The sequence below is a fragment of the Trichechus manatus genome, unplaced genomic scaffold (assembly GCF_000243295.1).
Source record: "Trichechus manatus latirostris isolate Lorelei unplaced genomic scaffold, TriManLat1.0 scaffold00179, whole genome shotgun sequence".
Taxonomy (NCBI): Eukaryota; Metazoa; Chordata; class Mammalia; order Sirenia; family Trichechidae; genus Trichechus; species Trichechus manatus.
In genome coordinates, this window is record NW_004444115.1 from 2,099,789 (window position 1) to 2,116,702 (window position 16,914).

Below are 16,914 nucleotides of genomic sequence, written 5' to 3' on the forward strand. Positions count from 1 at the left end.
AGTCCTTGAGAAGGAAGAACAGTTTGAGTAGTGCCTGAAAAAGTATGTTTGGAACTTAAGGAAGTAAAAATTGGGATGTAGTCTGGGTGGACATTCCAAAGGGAGGGATGATGTATTAGAAGAATGCAAAATGTGATAGGGAAGACAGAACTCACGGTCTGTAACGTGTGCTGTATTTACAAGGATGGCCAGAAAGGAGGTTGGAAAGGTAGGTTGGGGCCAACTCATGTAGGATTTTGAATGCCTGGCTGTGGCATTTGAATTTCATTCTGTATGCAGAGGAGAAATTCTGGACTTCTAAGAGAGGTTTTATTTGCTACATATGGAATATGACTAATATTAATGCTACTTTTTAAGTTCAAAACAGTACCATATAATTCTTATTGCCCATTTTATCAACAGAAATCCAGTAACAATGTGAGAATAGGCATCATAAATAACCCTAGTGAAGAGATAAGTTATGAGAACACTCAGATCTCCAGAGCCATCTGGGCAGCCCTCCAAACACAGACCGCCAGCTCTGCTAAGAACTTCATCACCAAAATGGCCAAGGAGGAGACCGCAGAGGCCCTGGCCGCAGGGGCTGACATCCGAGCGTTCTCTGTCGGAGTAAGTCTGGGCTTTTCCTGGGTGGCCCCTCTGTTGTTACTCCGCTAGTCACTCCACAGGGCGGAGGAGTCCTGTTCATAATCACATCCACTTGTGAATTTCGTTCTTTGTCTCATAGGACTTTTTTTTTTTTTTTAATTTGGAAGAATCTAAAAAAACAGCAATTTGCCACATTCCTTTTATTACTTTTAAACTTGCTAGGTTTCAAGATGTGCATGATAATAAGTATCTTTTAAGCCCAAAGCCATTTGTTTTGTAAAGTTTTTAAGAGACAGACAATATATGATTTCTCTATTGGACAAAAACCTGAGATTTGAGCCACTCACGAGTTAGAAGCTCATATGTTGAGGTTTTTCCAATATGAATTCATGTTTCTTCATTTATAGAAGTTACTTAACTTTTGAAAAAGTGTTACGTAGTTTTAAAATTTCTTATAAAATGATGAGCATGCTTGAAGTTTCCTTTAGAGAAAAGGCCCTCACTTGAAATAAAATTAGTAACTCTTTAAAATGCAGAATAAAGATATCATAAAGAATAGTTTGCCATTTTTGGAAAAGGCAAAAAGCAGGTACCTGTTAAGCGGAGGTTGGGGGAGATTTGGAGGGAGAGTGGAGAATTGAGATTGAGACATCATAATGCTGATTATTGGAATTAGCTGCTCTTTTCCACTATAAGCATTTTATTCTTAGTGGTGTTCATTTGTATGGCTTGCTCAGTAACAATTGCTTCCCCAGGGCATGGACTTCAGCCTTTTTAAAGAGGCCGCCGAGTCTTCCAAAATGGATTTCATTTTGTCTCATGCCATGTACTGCAGGGATCTTCTGAAGCTGAAGAAGGGACAAAGGGCGGTGATCAGCAATGGAAGGGTGAGGATTTTGTCCTGAGACGAACTTGACTTCAAGTTAGATCAGTGAAAAGTGTTTGCAGCGTTCTACTCTGAAGCTAGTAAACTCTTCAAACAGCCACTCTTTTTCCGAAGGTGATTAGGGCTTACAAAGTGCTAATGATAATTTTCTGCCCCCTTATTTCAAAGGAAGTATGTTTTCTGACATAAACGTCCCTGAGTGAAGCCTTCCTGCTGTTTTTCTGTCTTACCATTGTGTAAGGTGGTGAGAATGTGTTTGCTCTCAGAACGTAAATCAGCAAGGTCTTTGATATGTAAAGTACTCCCTGGGGGACCATGCCCTCCTAAATTTACTTTATAATTTGTGCGCCTAGAAGAGCTAAGGAAACCCTGGTGGCATAGTGGTTAAGAGCTACGGCTGCTATCCAAAAAGGTTGGCAGTTCAAATCCCCCAGGTGCTCCTTGGAAACCCTATGGGGCGATTCTCCTGTGTCCTATAGGGTCACTATGAATCGGAATCGACTTGACAGCAGTGTTTTTTTTTTTTAAGAAGAGCTAAATTGGTTTAGGCTTAGACTGTTTCATAAATATCTACAGCCACTGAAACAAAGCTACGGTGGGCATACCAAACTTTAGACTCTTAGTGCTTAGGGCAAAATTTCTGGTATCCACTACTCCATCTTTATTTTGGCTTTGTTTCTATTCAGTGAGACTTACTGAAAACTCTGCTGCTGTTTTATTTTGTTTTCAGAGTTTGCTTTTACTGTAAAAATAATGTGAAGCATAAAGGTCGAAACTCTACGTAAGGAGGAATTGAAAAGTAACTGCATGAGTTGATTTGGATTTTATTTTTAATTTTAATTTTATTTATGTATGTACATGTTGCAAGTCTTTAAAGTAATTTGGGTTGTAAGACACCCTGAGGACAACAAAGGACTTCTTGACAGCTTACTGATTGCAGATAATTTTCCAACACTGACCGCTCTGATCGTCTTTTCTTCCCAGATTATTGGGCCATTGGAGGATAATGAACTGTTTAATCAAGATGATTTCCACCTCCTAGAAAATATCATACTAAAAACTTCAGGACAGAAAATAAAATCTCATATTCAGCAGCTTCGGGTAGAAGAAGATGTGTAAGTGTAGAAGAAATTCGTTCGTTCATGTCATAGGGCCTTTCCTCATCGGCACAGTTAGGGTTATGTATTGTTTACGTATGCTACCTATTCCAAGGTGGTTTACTTCCAGCTTTAAAATGTGATGATGTTCTTCAGTTCAAGATTTAATTTACGCTTCTGTTGAAACAAGCTGATGTGTTTCATAGAATGCTATTTAAAGAACTGAATTAGTCCCCCCGCCCACCTTTTTAAACTTTTTATTATGGAAAATTTCAAGCATATGCAAAAGTAGAGGCATTAGTTTACTTATGACCTGGAATACTTCTGTGAAGAGATACCTTCCCTCATCACCTATTTGGTTATCCTTTAGGGTTTTTTTTTTGGTACAGGAAAGGAAAGGAGGGTTCAGTGCTGCTTCTCCTTTATTTAACAGTTCAGAATAATGAGTTTTCTTGCTTCATCTTCTCTTGCTTCCTCCAAAGGTGATAATGAGTTGGTTATTGTTGATGTTTATTTTCATTTTTATTTAAAATAATTTAAAAAATAAGTTTTATTATTGACTAATGCATTTTAATGAGTTATTTCTTTTAATAGAAGAAAATTGTTTGACAGGGCCATGCACTTGCATTAAACATCACATGAATGTGTAAAAACTTACGGGCTTTTCTTTCATCTTCTTTATACACCATCTTGTTGCAGTTCATTTCCATTGTGCATGTCTCACTGGAGTCTTGGCTTCAACAGCTTCCAAAGTAGTGTGTGATGTGGGAAGACATCTTTTTTCTCCTTTGTCAGTGTGAAGCTACAGATACAGATATTCCCTCCTACCTGGGTGCCTCATGAGTGATGCTCCTTGCTCTGGCCTATAAAATGCTCTGCTAACGCAGGCTGGGAGGTGCTCCATGACTTAAAGCAATCTTATCACAGGGCATAGGCTTGGTGCGGCATGTCCTTAGTCTGTCCCCTCTTTCTTTAGAGGCTCTGGGGCGGCCCCTTGTCCTCTGTGCCAGAATATGCCCAAAAGACTTGCCTCTTGCCAACCAGAAATGGCTATGGGCCTGTTCTGGGCGAATTTAGGGAAATAAGATAGTCATGGGGGTGCTGAAAGATTAATGCTAAAGTTATCAAGGGTTCTCAGAATTACCTGACCTCTCTCAGTTTTCACTAGTGCAACAGCTCCAACTCGGGAGTGGTGCTTGTGTTAAAGCCACAGCTTGCTTTCTTGACTCAGGCCTGCAGCATGAGGCTGTCTACAGCTTTCTGAAGCTGGTGGTGGTTTCTGCATCGAGGTACTTCATGAGACTCTCAGGAGTCCCTTGTTGGCCTGATCACCCCAGTCCATGTAACTAGGTGTCCCTTGAAATGCTTTGTGGCCGTGCGGTGGTACATCACAGGAAACAAATGGACTATATTATACATATTTGGAGTTAGCATTGAGAAATTGAACCAAAAAAGGTAATTTGGTATAGTTGTTTGGGTTCAATGAGAAAATGTATAGTTTTGATTTATGTTCAAATATATTTAAAAGTGCTTTAAAATTTTTTTTTTACTTAAGATTTCGTTCTCAATTCAACAAATTAGGGCATTTCTTTCTAGCTTATGATTTAGTTGAAGATGTTGTTTAAAAATCAGCTTTAGAAGGGGTAGGGAAAGAGGAAATGCTTTTCTAAGTTGTTTATTGCAGTATTGATTTTAATGATGAAATTGGAAGCAGCCTACATATTCAGTAACTGGTTGGTTTAATAGATCATGATTTACCCATAAATATAATATTACGTAGTCATTAAAAATATTGATGTATCCCTGAATTAACTAGCCAGCAAAAGGATGCTTTGTTAATGGTCGATTTTTTTTTTATATATTAAAAATACAGAGTTATGCACCAGAATGTTATTCATGGTTATTTCTTGATGATGGTGTTGTGTATAATCTCAGTTGTCTCCTTTATATTCTTTTTTTTTTCCTGAATGTTATTCCAGTGATTTAGTATTCTAATAATCATAAAATATAATAAAGTTATTTAAAAGAGGGTGGAGGAGAGTGTAAGTGATCCTTAGTCACAGCCTGTTTTGGGCCAGGCCCTGAGCAAGAGGCTTTATTATTTCAGTGTAGTATTTGCAGGAGCCATGCAAAGCAGTTGGTATTTCCATTTCACATATGGGAAAATGAGTGCTTCCCCAAGGTTATAAAACTAATCAGTTAGGAAATCATTACCTCATCTCATGCTCATCAGCACAAAGTCCATGCTTTCTTCAAACCATCTTGTCATTGTTCAGTATTCAGGCTGATTATATGCTCAATAGTAATTGGAAAAACCTTTGGTTAAAGAGATGCTGTAATTTTACTAACCCTATCTTTCAGGGCAAGCGACTTGGTGATGAAGGTGGATGCTCTCCTATCCACTCAGCCCAAAGGAGATGCAAGGATTGAGCACCAGTTTTTTGAAGACAAACACAGGTAAAGAATTCATGATGAATTTTGTGTACATTCTTTTTTTTTTTAATAATTTTTTTTGTTGTTGAGAATATACATAACAGAACATACACCAATTCAGCAGTTTCTGAATGTACAATTCAGTGACATTACTCACATTCTTTGAATTGTGCGGCCATTCTTACCCTCCTTTTCTGAGTTGTTCTTCCCCCATTAACATAAACTCACTGCCTCCTAAGTTTTCTATCTGATCGTTCGAGTTGCTGTTGTCAGTTTGATCCCATATAGATACATAGCTCTTAAAAGAGCATAATGCTGAAGGCAGATATTCTTTCATAGCTCTTAAAAGAGCATAATGCTGAAGGCAGATATTCTTTATTAGTTGAGCTAAACTATTGTTTGGTTTTAAGACTTCAGGGGATATATGTATATATTTTTTTCTTTTTCTTTTTCTTTTATTGTTGTGCTTTAAGTGAAAATTTACAATTCAGGTTAGTCTCTCATATAAAAATCCACACATACACTGTTATGTGACCCTAGTTACTCTCCCTATACTGTGACAGCACACTCTTCCTTTCAACCTTGGATTTCCTGTGTCCATTCAACCAGCTCCTGACCCTCTCTGCCTTCTCATCTCGCCCCTGGACAGGAGCTGCCCATTAGTCACAAGTATCTTTTTATGTCCCATAATCCAGTCTAATCTTTGTCTGAAAAGTTGGCTTCGGGAATGTTTATAGTTTTGGGCTAACAGAGGGTCCAGGGGCTGTGTCTCCCGGAGTCCCTCCAGTCTCAATCAAACCATTAAGTCTGGTCTTTTTACTAGAATTTGAGTTCTGCACCGCACTTTTCTCTTGCTCTGTCAGGGACTCTCTGTTGTGTTCCCTGTCAGGGTGGTCATTGGTGGTAGCCAGTTCTTCTGGTCTAGTTCTTCTGGTCTCAGGCTGATGACATCTCTGGTTTATGTGGCCCTTTGTGTCTCTTGGGCTAATACTTTCCTTGCTTGTGTGTATGGTGTTATTCGTTGTCCTTTACTCCAGGTGGATTGGGTCCAATTGATGCATCTTCGTGGCCCCTCGCTAGCTTTTAAGACCCCAGACACCACTTACCAAAGTGGGAGGCAGAACGTTTTCTTAAAAAACTTTGTTATGCCAGTTGTCCTAGATGTCCCCTGAAACCATGGTCCCCAGGCCCCCAGCCTTGCTACTCTGTCCCATGAAGTGTTTGATTGTATTCAGGAAACTTCTTAGCTTTAGTTTAGTCCAGTTGTTCTGACTTCCCCTGTAGTGTGTGCTGCCTTTCCCTTCACCTAAGATAATTCTTGTCTACTTTTTAGTTAGTGAATACCCATCTCCCTCCCTCCCCACCCTCATAACCATCAAAGAATGTTTTTTTCTGTGTTTAAACCTTTTCTTGAGGTCTTATAATAGTGGTCTTATATAATATTTGTCCTTTTATGACTGACTAAATTCACTCAGCATAATACCTTCCAGATTCCTCCATGTTATGTTTCAGGGATTCATTGTTGTTCTTTATCGTTGTATAGTATTCCATTGTGTGAATATACTATAATTTGTTTATCCATTTGTCCATTGAGGGACACCTAGATTGTTTCCATCTTTTAGCTGTTGTGAACAGTGCTGCAGTGAATGGGGTGTGCATAGATTTATTCATGTGATGACCCTTAATTCTTTAGGATATATTTTCAGGGAGTATTTTTGGTTTAAGGTTTAAAGATTATCTCAGGGCAATAGTTTTTGGGGTTCATCCAGCCTCCATGGCTCCAGAAAGTTGGAGTTCATTAGAATTTTAAATTCTGCGCTGTATTTTCTCCCCTTCTGATCAGTATTCTTCTGTAGAATCTTTGATCAAAATGTTCACTAATGGTAGCTGGGCACCATCCAGTTCTTCTGGTCTCATGGCAAAGGAGGCAGTTCAGTTGTTCGTGGAGGCAATTAGCCATGCATTTCATTTCCTCTTCCTGTTCTTAACTCTCATTCTTCCTCTGTTGCTCCAGGCAAATAGAGACCAAGTGCTGTGCTCTGCATATTCTTAAATATTAAACTGTTGTTAAAGATTGCCTTTGCAGCAGCTCCTTTTTTTCCCATATAAAATCTGTATGTTTTTATGACCAAAACCATATCCATTGCCATTGAGTTGATTCCAACTCATAGCGACCCTATAGGAATGCAAAATTTGTTTGATATGCACTTTTCAGCCCTGTCATAAACAGATCTCAGTTGACATTTATTTCTAAATAAATCTGAAATACTTCGGAATGCAACCTTTTAGAAAACAAAAAGCATTTAATACTTCAGACCCGTTGTAATTTTCTCATTCAGGACTAAATACTGTTAAAACACTTGACTTGTTCATCTTTTGTTGAAAACAGCTGTTGTCAGTAAAACAAAACAAAACAGAAGTTTAGCATTATGAAGAAGCCCTTACCTTTTGTTCCATAGTTTATTTTGAACAATTTTAAATCCTAGAGAATCTCTGAATGACTCTTACAACGAATACCCAAATATCTTTAGCCTAGATTTACCAATTGTTAACAGTATGGCACGTTTACTTTACCTCTGTCATATATGTGTGTATGTATATATGTACATATAATGTGTACATGTATGTATGTGTGTATATGCAAAATACGCAAATACACACGTTGTTTTTCTGAATCATCAGAAAGTATATTATAGTCACATCATGCCTGACTTCTTCAGCGTATGTCTCCTGAGTGCTAGGGCTTTCTTCTGCATAACCACAGTGCTATTATCATGCCTAAGAAATTTAACCATGATGCAGTACTATTATTAAGAAATACACAGTCCATATTCAAATTCTCCGGTGTCCCAGTAATGAACTGTTTTTTTTTTTTTTTTTTTTTTTGGTCCAAATCACACCTTACAGTTAGTGGTTGTGTCTTTTTCACAACACAACAAAGAATTCCTGTTTTGGTCTTGTATAACATTGATGTTTTTAATGAGTCCAGGCTAGTTGTCTTGTGGAATGGCCCGTAATCTGCGTTGTTTGCTCATGATCAGATTCAGATTAAGTTGTTTTTAGGAAGAACCCTGTACAGTTTATGTATGTAGCTCTTGCCTTTTTTGGTAAGTATGTATCTTTGATTGTACCTTGGAGTCACCTAGGAGGCTCTAAGTACAGGTACCTGGATCTACTCTGCTATGATTTTGTTTCTTCTATTATTTGATTAGTCTGGAGTATTTTAGACTGGTGTAATTGACCTGTGCTTCCTCATAGCCAGTCCTTGAGGGGATGAGATTTGAGCAGTCTGACTGATGATTCCAGCTGAGAACATAACTCCGTCTCCTGATTTTTATGTTGCCAGTGGATGAAAACATCTTTGGCTACTTGCTAGTCCCATTTGGATTTTGCCCATTTGCACCCAGATTTTGTTTCCTTAGCTCTCTTTATACTTCCAGGAGGTAGCTTATTATCTAGTTACCTAGTGCAGGAAACATTTTGTGATTGATCTGGAGACCACGCTTTGAGAACAGCTGTGTTAGGGTTAAAAAAAAAAAAAAAAGTTGAATTGGAATAATCATTGGTAACTCTGAATCTGTAATTGTTATTATCAAAAGTTGAAAGCATCTGCTGTAATATAGCTACAGAGCTATTCCAGTGGTTAATTCCAAAGCAGATAAGGTTTGAAATACCCTTCTTCATCAACATTTAAATTATAGTGACCCAGTTTTATTAGTTAGGTTCTGATTTGTTTTGTACTCTAGTTTTCTTCCCACTGGGTGAATGTTCTTGCACAGAGGAATAGTGGCTAGCATTGAAACCACGTTAAAATAGGTGTTCAGAGCAAACAAAGATAAACATTGATTTAAGCAATAAATGTGTTTTGGAAAATTGGGTGAAGTTGGATCGTTTGAAGTTACTCCTTTTTGAAATGCATTAGAGGCCTCTGTTCATCTAAGTCACTTCAGTCAGTATGACTTCGGAGGCCTGCGACAGAAAATTATACGTGGGACTTCCTAGAAATACAAACTAAAACCTAACCAGCTGTTGTCTTTCACTTATTAACAACGAAGTATGGATAACTTTATGCTGACAAGGATGTGGTGAAATTATTTCCTTGACGTTGTAAATTGGTTAATTCCAGTGGGGATTGGGTCGGTAATACACATTAGCCACAAAAGTAATTCATATCCTATGACCCAATAATCTCATGTCTAGGACTTCTTTGATTCTAAAGAAATTTTGAAATACAGAAAAAGCTGACTGTACCAAGATGTTTACAGGTTGAAAGCCATCTATCTCAGTGCCGTGCAGTAAGGAATAGCTTAAGTAAACTGGCAGATTCACTTGGTGAAATAGTCTTTATTTGGAATGATTGATGAGTAACATGGAAAACTCTCTGATATAGATCAGCATACTATAAAATTGCTTATATCCTATGGTTATAGCTGATTTTTATACAGGCATCTAAAAAGAACTGCCTAGAAATGCAGCAGAGTGGTTGAGTTAGGACAGTGAAACTTGGGGATTATGTTTTCCTTTCCCTCTCTTTTGCAGGCTTTTTGTAATGTTATATTCCTTTTATTATTTTAAAAAAAAATAATTTATTCTTCTCTCCTTGTACCCTTCTTGCCAGGAAGTAAAAATTGGGATAGTGCTGTATAACTGTCAAGAGCTAAAATAAGCTGTTCGCAGTTTTGGTTATATACAATTTCAAGCTGCTTTCCTCTCTTCACACAAATCTTTCAAACAAGTTCGAATGATTCTGAGTCATTAGGGCGTTGCAGACTTTAGGGTAGACATAATCACATAGTTGACCACTATTGTAGCCTAGTTGTTCTAGATCCAAAGTTTTTGAAATGTGAAGAGGGCTAATAGGTATGTTAGACAAAAAAAAAAAAAGTTACCTTTGTTCCCTGTTTCCTCTGCATATTAATGTTTATCTTACTGATCTCTGTAGTGCCATTAAACTGAGGCCGAAGGAAGGGGAGACGTACTTTGATGTTGTGGCCATCATTGACCCTGTCACCAGAGAAGCACAGAAGCTTGCCCCATTGCTCTTGGTAGGGATAAACACTGGTCATCTTTATCTGAAGAAGTCACGTGCCCTGTAATTTTGAGAGCTGTTTGTGATCTCTTAGTTTCCTTAATTGTGGTCAAAAGGGAATGGAAAACTGCTTCAAGGCATCTTGGGCGTAGCAAACGTATATATAAAGACTGGTGATAGCCCTGAAAACAATTTTGTAACCTTAGAAGGTTGATACAAGTTTGGTTGGTTCCCTAATGCTCATGTAATTTTAAAAAGTGATTAACAAAGGAATGTAGAGCAATATGTCAATTAAATTGATTTATGTCATATTTTAACTTATAATTACAAAGATAAAAAGGTAAAAGAAAAGAAATCTGTCATTTTCCTTTTTTATAACTAGTGTGGATTTTTTTTCTTGTAACATGACTTTTTCTTATATATATATATATATATATATATACGATGCTACAATTGTAACTACATTTAAAAGAGCTTTGCCAAAACTACAGTTGCTTCAACAGGTTTGTTGTTGATGAGTTTTTTCATTATTTTTTTAGAGGTAACATTTTATTAAAGTATAATCAGTTAACCTCTGTGTGTGTGTATTCATATTCTAGTATGTAAGCCACACTTATAAACCCTTTAAATGTTCCTTGTGTAGATAGATATCCATTATGTCTATTTGTTGCTTTGCCACAACTGCGCTCTAAACTGTATGAAGAGTAGTGACCTGCAATAGCCAGCTTCCTGATTTCTTGACCAAGTCATCTATATGTGTGATTTAGAGTCTATGCTGGAGTTGTGATTTCCAGAAATTTGCCAGTGAAGAGTTGGTGGCTTTTATTATCTTTTCTTAAAATATGAAGAAATGTTCTCTGTCTTAACTCAGTGTCAAGTAATAAATTTCTGAAGAGCAATTTAAATGTTTTGTCTCAAATGTGAGTTGCCTTTTTTACAAGAAAAAAATTATGCTTTCTCACCTGGTTTGCTTTTAGGTTTTGACTACGTTGATAAACATGAATCTAAGAGTATTTATGAACTGCCAGTCTAAACTTTCCGACATGCCTTTGAAAAGGTAAGGCAAGCTGTTTAAGAAAACAACAACTGAAAAAATAATTCTGAATCGAAAAGCTGTTGTTGAATGTTAAAGGCTAGAACGGGTTTACAGGTGGATGTCATGTCAGAAAAGGTCATTTAGTGTATGTTTCCTGTTGTCAAATTTCTGCTCTGACCACAAGTTCGAAGAGCTTAGTTTGGGCCTGGGAGAACTGAGGTAGCATCAACCCAGGCTACTTGCACTTGTGCTTTTTTTTTTTCCCCAGCAGAATTTTACAGTTCTTCAATTTTAAAATGTTTGGATCAATGTAGCTATTAAATTTATATAGTTAAAGTGTGCTTGTGGTACAGTAAGACACTTGTCTATACTTTTTCATCTTAAAAGTAGTCATTTAAAGTTGGGGCGTGTATGTCAAAGGAAGCTTGCTGAGGCTCATTTACATGTACCTTGAAAAGGTGGACAGCACTATGTGCTGTCTTGAGCTTAGAATGGTCATTTATGAGAAAAGTGATATAAAAAGCAGTTAATAGTATAGCACGTTATATAGTGTAGCACATGTTAACACTATAGGAAATTCCTAACATTCTAAAAGTTAGATTCTAGATTGAAACGTGTTTTGAAAGTGACAGAAGGGTCCCTCCATTGTCCTTGTATAGGAGATACGTTTACATTATTATATTTCTTTAGTGTTTTCAAGGCTAGCCTGAGAACTCAGTCACCATTAGGACTGTTTTTTTAATGATAAAATTAGTTCTTATCTGTGAAGGGAGGAAATTGCCCAGGAAATGCTTGAGAACCCAGCAGCAGTTACCCACAACAGTACAAGAAGTGATGGCCATCCTCTCAGTCCTACCCCACCTTCCCTTCTCTTTCATCTGCGACAGTGGCTGGAGACATAATTAAGTCACAGACGGTTTTGGAAATACTTTTCCTAATCTGGAAGGATACCCCTTAAAAGAAAATCTAGTTTGTTTTAAGCCAGTTGTTTTCCTGTATAAATGCTTGTAAACTCAAGGACTGTGGTCACATAGAAAAAAATCTAACACCCTACTTTTTCAATTTCAGCTTTTACCGTTACGTCTTAGAACCAGAGATTTCTTTCACTTCAGACAATAGCTTCGCTAAGGGTCCAATAGCAAAGTTTTTGGATATGCCACAGTCTCCTCTGTTCACTCTGAATTTGAACACACCTGAAAGTTGGATGGTAGAATCTGTCAGAACACCATATGATCTTGATAATATTTATTTAGAAGAGGTAAGAGTGTCATTACTTCCAAATGTCTTATGCATGTATAAAACCAGGTAGTGTCTGACTGAACAGACTGAATCACAGTCTAGGTGGGCCTGTAAGACCATGATAGTGAAGTATAATTGTAATTTTTTTAATAACATCTTTGTTAAAATATAATTCACATACCATAAAATTTACCCTTTTAAGGCATACAGTCAAGTGTTTTTTACTGTATTCACGGAGTTGTACAACCATCATCACTATCCAATTGTAGAATATCACCCCAAAAAGAAAATCTATACCCATTAGCAGTTACTCCCCATTTCCTCCTCCCAGCAGCAACAACAAATCTACTTTCTACTTTATAAGTTTGCCTTTTCTGACATTTCATATAAATAGAATCGTACAATATGTGGTCTTTTGTGACTGGCTTCTTTCACTTTGCAAATTGTTTTCGAGGTTAATCCATGTTGTATTAATCAGTACTTCATTTCTTTTTACAGATGGATGATATTCCATTGCATGGATATACCACATTTTTGTTTATCCATTCATCTGTTGGACATTTGAGTTATTTCCACTTTTGGGCTGCTATTAATAATGCTGCTGTGAACACTTGTATACAAGTTTTTGTGTGAACATGTGTTTCTGTTTCTCTTGGGTAGATACCTAGGAGTGGAATTGCTGGGTTATATGGAAACTCCTTGTTTAATTTTGGAAGAACTATCAAACTGTTTTCAGCAGCACTTATACCATTTTACATTCCTACTAGTGATGTGTGAGCTTTCCAATTTCTCCACATTCTCGCCAACACTTGTTTTCGCCTTCTCCCTGTCCAGGACAGGGTAGAACTGCCCCATAGGGTTTCCAAGGAATAGCTGGTGCATTTGAACTGCCAGCCTTTTGGTTAGCAGCGAGTTCTTAACCACTGTGCCACCAGGGCTCCTTTTTTTGGGTTTGGTTAGTGGGTGTGAAGTGGTATCTCACTTTGGTTTTGATTTACATTACCCTTATGACTAATGAGGTTGAGCATGTTTTCATGTGCTTATTGGTCATTTGTATATCTTCTTTCAAGAAATGTGTATTCAAATCCTTTGCCTATTCTAATTAGATTATTTGTCTTTTTATTGTTACATTGTAGGAATTCTCTATATATTCTGGACACAAATCTCTTATCAGATATGACTTGCAGATATTTTCTCCAATTCTGTGGGTATCTTTTCACTTTCTGGATAAAATCCTTTGATTCACAAAGTTTTAAATTTTGGTGAGGTCTGACTTATTATCTCTTTACTTGGTTGCTTGTGCTTTTGGTGTCATACTTAAGAAACCATTGCCTAATCCAAGATCTGAAGGATCTACTCCTATGTTTTCTTCTAAGAGTTCTATAGTTTTATCTCTTGTGTTTAGATCTGTAATCCATTTTCAGTTAATTTTTGTACATAGTGGATGGAAGAGGTCCAAAGTCCTTTTGCCTGTGGATATCCAGTTTCCCGCACCATTTGCTAAAAAGACTATTCTTTTCCCCGTTGGATTATCTGGGCACTTCTGTTGAAAATCAGTTGACTGTAGGTGTATGGGTTTATTTCTGGACTGTCAGTTCTCTTCCATTCATTTATTAATCTATTCTTATGCTAGTACCCACATTGATTTGAGTAGCTTTGTAGTAAGTTTTGAAACTGGAAAATGTGAATCCTCCAACTTTGTTACTGTTTTTCCTGTTTTGGCTATTTGGGGTCCCTTGCTTTTTCATATGAATTTTAGAATCAGCTTGTCTTCTTGGGAATTAGGAAACCAAGGCGTTGAAGACTGTTATTAAAGAACTTCTTGGCCTTCTTTTCATTAGGTTAAATAACTACAGTTTTGTCAACAAGAACCTCTTATGTACTCCGGTAGGATATGTGTGTACATGCCTTATCCCTGACCTCAGTGTTACATACCAAATTTTTAAGAAATTGGAGACACTGTTTTTGCCCTGAAGGAACCTAGTTTTGTTGAAAAGATATAAAATGGCCACACAGAGTACTAAAAGACAGTTCAAGGAAGAATCATAAAACCTATTGCCATCGAGTCAATTCTGACTCATAGCGACCCTATAGGACAGAGTAAAACTGCCCCATAGGGTTTCTAAGGAGCGGATGGTGGATTTGAACTGCTGACCTTTTGGCTAGCAGCCGAGCTTTTATCCACTGCGCCACCAGGGTTCCTCAAGGAAGAATAGACTCAAACAAAAACCAGGCTTCTCCCATATCTTCACAATTTTTCCTGCTCTTTCTTAGGATTCCGCTAGTTTCTCTGCATCCCACTGAAAATATAAGGTCCCAGATTTGGTGAGGATGTGGGGGTTTACCTCTTAGCTCTTATTCCGTATACTTTTGGGATTTTGTATTGCAATAACATATTAGGTTCCAAATAGTACATTATTAGCATTAGGTTGAGTTAGAAAGCCAAATCTGAACTAGCCTAGAATAGAAACTTTAATTCACTAAAGCCAGGTTGCCCCACTACCTTGCAGTTACATCATATTTTCTGCGAGGAACATACAAGCAGATTGCGTCAGTAATAATTTAAGCAGTTGGTGAGGAACATGGGTGGTTTTAGGCTATTATGGGGCCGTTAAAATACATTTTGGACATTTCCATTTAGGACAGCAATATTTTCACTTATATTCTACAGGCCTAAGTGAATTTGCAGCTTTTTTGTCCTGATTTTTCTCTTTGTTTCTCTGTGTTGTCATGTAACTTAATCCCTGTAGAATTGGCTTTTCTCTCTGTCTTCTCCAGTATTTAGTCTTTAGATCTGTTCATTCTTTTGGCATTTTCCTTTACATCCACTTCCACTCCCAGAACTACCTTCCTGGATTAGAGTCTTTACCCTCTCATCTCTACTTTAGGAATGACCTTACTGTCTTCTTTCTGTTCTGTCTCCTCTCTCTCCTTCTACCCCACATATAAACCAGGGCCAGATCAGTCAGTCTGAAATACTGTTTTTACATCATATCCCTTCATGCAGACAGCCTTTGTGACTTCTCAGTGCCTTCAGAGTCAGGAGCTGACTTGTTTGTGTGGTGTTCACGGACTCCCCATGTTTCGACCTTAACTGACTTTCCTGCCATTATTGCCTACCATAACCCTGTATGCCAAACTGATTTATTAAATGTGAAACATAGCTTATACTTCCTTGTTCTTGTCTGTGGAAATTCTTTATTCAGTTGCCAGCTCTAGCACATCTCAGCTTTATCATCTTGGGTAAGCTACTTTTCCCAGCTCAGCCTCAGTTTCTTCTTCTATTAAATATCTTCTTGCAGTGTTGTATTTAGGGTAAGTGGGAAATGTCTGGAATATACTAGTCAAATGGAAGCTGCTAGTATTATTTTTAGCACAATGCCTATTATAATGTAATGCTTTTGAACTAAACTTGGAAAATGATACTGATTCCTGTGTCTGTATTGAGCAGTTGCCACCCAGATTTTTATACTATTTCTTCTTGTGTATAAATCTTGGAGGGCAGGGGATATATTTTGTATGTCTTTATCCTCAGTAAATTTATCTTTGATTAAGCTTAACTCATCGACAAATTCCAGCCATCTATCTTTTTTAAGCTTTACACAGCATTCTTAAGAGTTAATTTAGAAGCAGGTATTACATAAATGACACATTGACTTGGGAATTTTCAAGTGATTCAGTTTTAATCAACTTTATTGAGGTATAGTTTACGTAAAATAAAATGCAGTCATTTTAAGTGTAAATTTGGTTGAGTCTTGACAGATTTATACAGCCATGTAACCACCACCAAAATCAAGATACAGAACATTTCCTTCATCCCCATAAGTTTTCTTGTGCCTCATCTTACGCCAACCCCCCTCTCCTAACCCCTGGCCCCAGTCAACTGAACTGCTTTATGTTACTATAGTGATTTCTCTCGCCTACAGTTTCGTGTAAGTGGAATCATACAGTATGGACTGCTTTTGTGTCTGGCTTCTTTTGCTCAGTGTAATGTTTTAAAATCAGCTTTATTGAGGTATAGTATACATATGATAAAATTTACCGATTTTAGTGTACACATCTGTAAGTTTTTGTAATTGTATACAGTTGGGTAATCACCACCAGAATCAAGATACAGACCCTTTCCATCACCCCAGAAATTTCTCTCATGCCCCTTTGTAGGTTGTCCTCTGTTCCTGCCTTTGCCCCTGGCAACAGCTGATCTGCTTTTTGTTACTGTAGTTTTACCTGTTCTAAAATTTCTTATAAATGTGATCATGTAGTACATAGGCCTTTGTGTCTGGCTTTTCTCACTTAGATAATGCATTTGATATTCATCCATGTTGTTGCATGTATCAGTAGTTTGTTTCTTTTTATTACTGAGTAGTCTTCAAGTGGTTTTGTTTTGATATTGCAGGTAGACAGCATAGTGGCTGCTGAGTATGAGCTGGAGTACCTGTTACTAGAAGGTCATTGCTATGACATCACCACAGGCCAACCTCCACGAGGACTGCAGTTTACCTTAGGAACTTCAGCCAACCCGGTCATTGTTGACACCATTGTTATGGCTAACCTGGTAAATATTCAGCAAATCATGTTAATTAATATTGTAGTTATGTTAATTTGG

The 16,914-nt window shown here is 37.4% G+C and overlaps 1 protein-coding gene across 4 annotated transcripts in view; it reads left to right on the forward strand.

Moving 5' to 3' along the window:
• The window catches only part of UGGT1 (UDP-glucose glycoprotein glucosyltransferase 1), a 129,918-nt gene that overhangs the window by 84,715 nt on the left and 28,289 nt on the right, over positions 1-16,914 (forward strand). For all 4 annotated transcript variants that reach the window (XM_023741372.1, XM_023741370.1, XM_023741371.1 and 1 more), the window contains exons 22-29: positions 403-609; positions 1,344-1,475; positions 2,459-2,589; positions 4,933-5,028; positions 9,947-10,049; positions 11,011-11,090; positions 12,138-12,327; positions 16,705-16,863. In XM_023741372.1, the coding sequence (XP_023597140.1) occupies positions 403-609; positions 1,344-1,475; positions 2,459-2,589; positions 4,933-5,028; positions 9,947-10,049; positions 11,011-11,090; positions 12,138-12,327; positions 16,705-16,863 (1,098 nt within the window). The remainder of the gene's footprint in view (positions 1-402; positions 610-1,343; positions 1,476-2,458; positions 2,590-4,932; positions 5,029-9,946; positions 10,050-11,010; positions 11,091-12,137; positions 12,328-16,704; positions 16,864-16,914) is intronic.